The sequence below is a fragment of the Aphelocoma coerulescens genome, chromosome 1A (assembly GCF_041296385.1).
Source record: "Aphelocoma coerulescens isolate FSJ_1873_10779 chromosome 1A, UR_Acoe_1.0, whole genome shotgun sequence".
In the NCBI taxonomy this organism is placed as follows: domain Eukaryota; kingdom Metazoa; phylum Chordata; class Aves; order Passeriformes; family Corvidae; genus Aphelocoma; species Aphelocoma coerulescens.
In genome coordinates this window covers 63,509,528-63,517,289 of record NC_091014.1, presented here as the reverse complement: position 1 = coordinate 63,517,289, position 7,762 = coordinate 63,509,528, and the positions used below count along the sequence as shown (strand labels likewise).

Below are 7,762 nucleotides of genomic sequence, written 5' to 3'. Positions count from 1 at the left end.
TGCCTTTTACACAACTCGCTTTTAATTACGCTGCATGAGGAAAGGCCTCTCCTTGTGCCAAGACTCCCTGGTACAGCCACCCAGGGAGCTGGCTGGCCCATCAAGTCCTCAGTAGGTTTAGTGGTTCCCCCTCACCCTTTTCTCTTGCTTGGATGCCCTCCTGGTCAGTTCACATCATCCCTGAAGCCCTCAGTGTCCTTGCTTTGCAGAGACCTACTTTCATCCATCTCTGTTGTTCCCCTCCATGCCTGAGCTCTGCCTTTGCTCAGTCCCATGGGAGTCCCGCTTCGGCCTCCTGCAGCACCAGGCAGAGGGGAGGCAGGCCAAGAGTCATCGGTTAATAATTGTTCTAACCCCAATATAAATAGAAAAATACAACCAAATAAAGAATTGACTAGCTAAGAGATCCAATCCGCCGGGATGCCTGCAACGTGCTAGTGCAGAGTTCAGAGAGAGTGCTTGGTCCAGTGCTTGCTACTGTAGACATCCAGAAACGTGTCCCGGCAGCCCCGCAGCCATCCCATCTTCCTGCAGCACCACAGGTCTGTGCAGCACGTCCCAGCCGTGGCCAGCGTGCCCAAGGCTGCTGGCTCCTGGGAGCAGGCTGAGTGGGAATGGTTGGTAAGTCCAATCTATTGCTGCTAAATGGTAAAGCCATTCTCTTCTGTGGAACGAGGATGTGCTTCGCTCTTACTTTTTGTGGAGGAACTTCATTTTGCTGCCTGTACAGACAGAGAAAAGAAAATGGACTCCCCACAGTGATAGGCAAAACAAGTGTCATTTCCCACCACCTCTGGCCTAGGCAGTGAACTGGCCCTGCTACCATCCCTGGCTCCTTGTCCACAGCCAACTGCTCTGCAAAGGTGGAAGCAGGGGCCTGCAGGGCTCTGCAAATTCCCTGGGAGCAGTGCTGCAAGCTGGGACCTTGTGAGCCCCCAGCACACCCTCCAGAGCCCATTTGCCCAGCGGTGCTGGAAGGTGCACTAAGCTCACCTGGCCAGAGCATGTGTGGGCAGGGCACACCAGCCCCTCAGGCACTGCTGCTCTTAAATGGCCAAGAACAGACAAGAGAGCCAGGGATGTGATCTAAACACCTGACCAAGCTCAGCCACAGTGTCCAATAACTTATCCAAGGACTTCTAACCCCAGTCTGGAGCTCTTGTCTAGTTCCCCTTACAGTGGAAAATAGATTAATCTTAGAATACTCCTGGGCAATTCCCACTGCTGATCCCTACAGGCAAATGTGAAGGCAATGAAAACTGTGTCAAGCCCCCCATCAGGACCTGCAGCCACCATCCCCAAATCACTGGTTGCTCCATTGCCTCCTCAGATCCACCTGTCTCCTTTAGAAGACATGGATACAGCTCATGGCCCAATCTTTGGTTCTCCACCAGCCTCCAGACAGTGACTGACCACGGCCAGAGCCAACAACGTGCCAGCACAGGGATACATGGCACTGGATGCCACACATCATTACTAGCCCTGTCACCCTTGGGCAGCTTCTGTGCTGCGCAGCCTGAAGGCAACAAAAAGCCCAGCCCTCCTGAGAAGCCAAGGGTTTTGCTGGTTCTTTACCTAGGCCTTTCAGGAACCTGTTGACTCCACTCTGCTCCCCACTGGGAAGTGTTTCCAGGTACTCCTGAGCCCGTACCTCGAACAGACCTGCAGAAAGAAAGAAGTCAACAGCTTCTATTTTGTGTCTCTATAAATCCAAGTAAGAATGCCCACCTGAAAGTGTACTGTCCCAGCTTACCCACACATTATTGCACATGAGAGGGAACAACTCACCCCACCTCCTCCATCAGCTGAGCCCCGATCTGGCACAGAAGCTTTGGTCTGCCCCCTCCCTCACCACTGCAAGGCTGACTGAGCTGCTGTACCTTGCTCAGGGTACAGAATGTACCTCCCTTCATTCTGCTACGAACACAGCTAAGTCCAGGGAGTGACATCATCTGAGGAATCATCATGCAGAATTTACCTCTTTTACTCAGCCACCTATTCAAGCATCCCCTGCTTATTAATGCTTGGGAGGAAGCTGCTAAGCCAGCACTGAGCAGCAGCAGGGATAAGAAATTTCAGCTGCCAGTAGAGCCCTTGGGACTGTGGAATAACAGGAGTAAAACCACAGGAGCAGCTCTGGGAAGGAGATGAGCATCCAAGCTTTCTCCTTGACAAAAGAACCATGACCAATCCAGCCCATTCTTCCTCTAGACACAAGAAGAGGACATGAGGGACTGCAAGAACAAACAGCATTCCAGCACTGGAATTCAGTGTAAAATGGAAGAGGTCACACATGGAGGATACTGCAAGGGTGAAAGGTGCTGAAATCCCAATCCCAACAAGAAACCACCAGGTTCCCTCCAGTGTTCCTGTATAGACACTGCAGCCATGGAACTGGGGATGGAGGTGGCGGCTGGGAGCATCTCCCCGCTCTCGTAGGAGCAGCAGCAGTTTCCACCACAGCAGAGCCCAGCCGGAGCCCCTCACCTCTGACCCCCTGCTTCCGCAGCTCCCGCTCCTGAATGAAGCCCCCAAACATCTGTGTCTCCATGAAGACCTCCAGGAAGCGTCGGAGGCTCTTGGAAGAGACGGATTTGCGGAAAGCCTCACGCTGCAGGGTCCGCTCCTCTCGCTCCGTGGGGGTCAGGAAGAGGGAATAGTGGCCCACAATCTCCACAAAGAAACGGACAAAGGCCTCGGACACCACCTCGTTCAAAGGGCTGGTTTCTAAGGAAAAAATAAAGAAGCAGTGGTGAGGACAATGCTGTAAGGATGTGCTAAGAAAATCCCTGGGTAAAAAATCCCTGGCTTTTTTCAGATCCAGCCCGAGCAGAAAAAGCTGCTCAAGAGAGACAGCCTCCTAGGAAGTGCTTGCCATGGGAGTAGACCAAATTGCTACTACTTTGAAAGATATCAAGCTTTGTTTTGGTGCTCACTTCTCTCTAGTGGGATGGGGGAGAGAATCAAAAGAGTAAAAGTGAGAAAACTTATGGGCTAAGATAAAAGAGAGTTTAATGGATGAATCTAAAACTGTGCATGCAAGCAGAGCAAAAGAATTGATTTATTCAGCAGTTCCCATGGGCAGACAGGTGTTCAGCCCTCCCCAGGAAAGCAGGGCTCCAGTACCCGTGCCTTGGGAAGACAAAATGCCCTGTTTCCAAATGTTCCCCCTACTCCCTCCTCCTTCTTGCAGCTTTATATGCTGAGAATGACTCCATGAGCATGACTCCATGTGGAACATCCCTTTGCTCACTTGGGGTCAGCTGTCCCGGCTGTGTTTCCACCCCACTCCTTGTGCACCCTCAGCTCACTCACTGGTGGGGTGGGATAAGAGGCAGAAAGGTGTTGGCTCAGCGCAAGCTCTGCTCAGCAACAGCTAAAACATCCCTGTACTATCAACACCATTTCCAGCACAAATCCAAAACACAGCCCCAAACCAGCTGCTATGGAGAAAATTAATGCTGTCCTAGCCAAAACCAGCACACTCTCCAGGCTCCTCTGCACCAAGGAGATGCCCATACTGTGCCCCCAAGAGGGCTGTCTCAGCCCATGAGCCACATGGCCATCTCAAGTCTGCAGCTCTGCAGGTGATTGTCCCCTGGAGAGGCATGCATCACTCATGGCAGAGAGAAGCCTAAGAAACCCCTCTGAAAAGGAGTACAGGTGTTCCCTGGAATTGTAAGGGAAGGACAGAGCTGGGAAGGGATAAGTACTGTTGCTCTTCACACAGAGAACTGCCCCCTGTGTGATGGAATAGTTCATATAACTTAGCCAAAATCCTGATCTGCCTCCAACACCTGTGGTGTTAAATTCAATACAAGTCTAGTTCTCCTCTAAGAAGTGACAGACAAAAAATGGGCAGGAAAAGACATGGTTCTAAGCTGAAAGGCACTGTGCTTTACCCTGCTTGCCATTGACAGGGCCCTCCTCCTTGTCGCTCGCCAGCTCATTCCTCTGCTCCAAAATGTGTTCTAGGGCGGCCTGCAGCTTGCGGGGCAGGATGGAGTCCTCATCTTCCATCTGTAAGACAGAGCCAACTCCTCAGGAACTGGGGCTGGGACAAAACCTTCTCCTACTCTGTTCCCCAGCACAGCAGGGGGAGCACTAGAAATGAACCGTGAGGAGAGGGAGAAGGCATAATATGCTTGGCACATTCCCAGCACCACCCAGTGCAGTACTATCAAGAAGCACAAGAGGAAGGAGAAAAGGGGTGTCTTTTTCTAAATATTCCCCTGTTCTGGAGGAATTTTAGATGCCTGACCCAAGAGGCTACTGGGCAGGGCTCACCCATGGCCCCACCATCCGCCCACGAGCACTGGCCACACCACAAAGAGGAGGTGTCTGAACAATGCTGGCACACGGCCAGGTGAGCAGAGCCCCTGCTCAGGCACCGAGCAGAGCCTCTTACGCAGGCATAAGGAGTTCCCAGGCAGCAACGGAGCCAAGGAACTGCCAGTGACTGTGCAGAGCTCCTACCAGCCCTGGCTGAGTCGGCTGATTTAGCTTAAACCTCCAGAGGAGAGGTGCAAGGTAAAGCATTACCCCAGAGCTAAGGCAGCTGGCAGGCGAGGACTGGGGGAGGGCTTGGCCTTCACCCACACGCTGCTCCCTGCAGCAGGAGGAGCACTCATCCCATCTTAGTCATGGGGCTGAGGCACGGCAGAGAGCGATGCTGCCAGCGCTGCTCAGTGATCTGCCAAAGAGCTCTGGGAAAATGAACTTCCTGGGCCAGGAGTATGTTTGCTCATTTATCCTCTTCCCTTCCTCCTCCCCTTCCCACTCATCCTCTCCACAACAAAGGGAAGGGAAAATCAGCAGACAATGTTGCCTACAGAGCAACAGACAGTTCCCATGTACCATCTTCCTGCTTCTGACCCATCCATCCAGTGCAAGGACTGGAGTGAGGAACCACAAGCTCCTGAGGCAGTAAGGATTTTAAAAAATCATCAAGGCTCCCTTCCCACTCAGGGCAGAGGATGCGATGGGAGATGGACTGACGGACACAGGCTGGAAGAGGTCCCACTGCTTCCCAGCACACAGTGCTGAGCCAAGGCCTTCCAGCTCTGTCCTCTGCCTTACAGGATAACACTTAAGGACCCACAGGGCTCAAGTGCCACCATTTCCCCTCTTACAAAAATTAAACAAGAAAGAGGTAATTCCCAATGATTTATTCCTCAAGAGCTGTGGTTTGGGATGCTGATGTTACATATATACACAGCAACCAACCCCTATAACACTGCCAACCACAAGTCCTGCCTCAGTTTTTGAGTGGCGAGAAAGTGATCCATCCAGGCAGGCAGGTCAGCAAACCCAGGTGGAGGTAAGTTATGTAGGAAAAAGGGGAGAAAAGGGTATGAAATAGCTCTGCTCACCTGTCTTAGAAACCGGTTATTTACAAGGTCAACAACAAGGACCTAAGAATGAAAGAGCAAGAAATAAAATGAGAAGTAATTATTTCCATCATCAGAGTTTATCTTAATCTGTAACTGCTCTGGAGGAAACACTTCAGCCTTGTGCCTGCTCCTCCTACCCACCACTGCTGCTGGAGGAGGAACCCAACATGACCCAGGAGCAGAGTCCTTGTTGTGGCTTTCTGAGATATCACTGCAAACCACTGCACAGCTTGGACAACAGGAGGCTGTGCTCCAGGCCCAGCCCACCGCTCCTCACCGCACAGCGGGGTCAGAGCTTCATCCTTTCTCCCTGTGTGCTGCACCACTTTCTCCTGGGTGGCAGGGAGGGAAATCCCTCCCTCACCACGTTCAGCCTTGCTGTGCTCACCCTTGTGCACCAGGAATCCAATTCTTAGTTATTTATTGCTATCATGAGGCACCTGTATTAACCCGAGGGGCAGCTATCCTGGCCAGGCTGTAGCAATCACGCTTTAAGACCGACAGGCTTTGCACACAGCCCCTAGACAGCACTATGCAGAAACCAGCACAAACTTTAATAAAACCATCTCCTATGGGCAGCAGCCCCACAGTGGGAGATTCCAGCCCCCTGCCTTCCCAAGCTGTGGCCATGGCAGAATACAGACCTTCGTCTCCCTGGGGGAACGTCTGCCTCTGCCCTTACCCCGTGCTCACGGCAGCCAGAGGACGAGAGCTCTGCTCCCTGGCACTGCCAGCTGCCAGGGCAGGCTCTGAGAGCAGCCTTTCAGGGACAGAAGACAGCTCAGCCCATGGGAAGCACCCTCAAGTAAGGCCATGGTGTGGATGCAGAGCTCACCTCCTCCACCGGCAGCTCCTTCAGGCGGGGCAGGGAGCTGGAGAGCAGGCCGATGAGGAAGGGGGTGGGTGAGCACACGATGTCAATCATGGAAGGCGGCAGCACGGGGATGTAGGTGTGCTGCCAGGTGAAGGGGTACAGGAGGGCCACCGTGGCGTGGCAACACTTGGAGAGAGTGCTGGAAGACAAAACACAACCAAGGACAATGGCTGGTCAGTCAGGGAATGAGGGGTGCTTCCTAGAAATCAACTGTTCCCCGACTGATCTCTCTAATTACCAGGGGCTTCCCCACATTTCTGACCCCATTTTTCAGCTTCAGAAGCAATGACTTCTGAAAGATGACCCCAGCCCACACTCATATGACAAGAGATGGGTCCCACAGAATCAGAGATCTGCTGCTCCAGTGTCCTGATGGAAAATATCAGACAAACACGGCATCTTCTATGCCACTGCCTTTCCTTAGAGAAATGAGTTTATTCTCCCACAGCTCTCTCAGTAGGAGTCAGGCAGGATATCCAGTTAGCCATGGCAGAGCTTGCCACAGGGCATCAGTTATTCATCTATGCTGGGTCTAGAAGCATTTTTATGTGTCAAGGGAGGGGGAAGGCTTGCTGCTATAAACCCTGTGTGTATAACATCATTTTGTTTTACCAGTATCCACTAAAGGAGGGGAGCTAGAGGAGGGAATCTGGTACAGCATGGAGGAGTGTCTTGGGGTGCCTTCTCTCAGAGGATATATTTCTAAATTTGGCCAAACTGGAACAAGGAGTCACATAGATTTATTGCTGATTTGAGAGGGAAGGGGTTTGATGAGTGTGGACTTGAGCTTGCTCTGAAAGTGAAGCCTGCTTTCCCTCCCCTCCCCACTCCAGTTAAGTTTGGTGGAAGTGCATCCTTGTGCTGAATCACTAGGGCACGCTGAGCAGAGTGGTGGGGCTGGGGGACAGCTGGCTGGCTTCCATCACGTAAGCTCAGTTTAGCAGAACAAAACTGTAGTTGCTGGGACACCAGTGTGACAGTACAAAGTAATCAGGCAGCAAACACTGGTAAACACATGACACTTTTTGGAGATAAGGAGACCCCAGGGGAGAGGCTGGAATCTGCTTAACCTGAAAATTTTATCTGGGACTGCAACAGGTGGGGAACCGGCACTTGGGAAAGATGTCTGGGAGGTGTCTGAGAAAGTCTCTTCACAAAATGGGGACAGTTCTCTCTCCCTTCACTCCCAGAGGGTTGTCTTTTGTTAAGGGGATACTCTGTAAAAACAGAGGAAGAGCCTTCAAAGGCTGTGTAACAGACTGGTAGCTTTAAGCCTTTAAATGGGAAAAACCCTTCAGTTCCACATCCTTGTTTGGGAAGGTGTGAGTGTATCTCCCTCCCTTGTCTGCATTCATTCCTCCAGGCTGCCTCTCTGTTGCTGCTCTCCAGCTGTGCCTGCCACCATCTCTAAGCCCACACCTTGCTGTGTCTATCACAAATGCAAGGTAGATAATGAGTCTGAGAGAAGCAAAATTAAAATAATGAGAAAACACAG

The 7,762-nt window shown here is 51.9% G+C and overlaps 1 protein-coding gene across 1 annotated transcript in view; it reads right to left on the bottom strand.

Moving 5' to 3' along the window:
• The window catches only part of DENND2A (DENN domain containing 2A), a 58,496-nt gene continuing 50,734 nt past the window's right edge, over window positions 1-7,762 (bottom strand). Inside the window, exons 15-20 of the mRNA XM_069003173.1 lie at window positions 6,229-6,406; window positions 5,373-5,414; window positions 3,903-4,020; window positions 2,488-2,727; window positions 1,576-1,662; window positions 1-722 (exon numbers count right to left, since the gene is read on the bottom strand). Of these exons, the coding sequence (XP_068859274.1) occupies window positions 691-722; window positions 1,576-1,662; window positions 2,488-2,727; window positions 3,903-4,020; window positions 5,373-5,414; window positions 6,229-6,406 (697 nt within the window). The 3' untranslated portion in view covers window positions 1-690. The remainder of the gene's footprint in view (window positions 723-1,575; window positions 1,663-2,487; window positions 2,728-3,902; window positions 4,021-5,372; window positions 5,415-6,228; window positions 6,407-7,762) is intronic.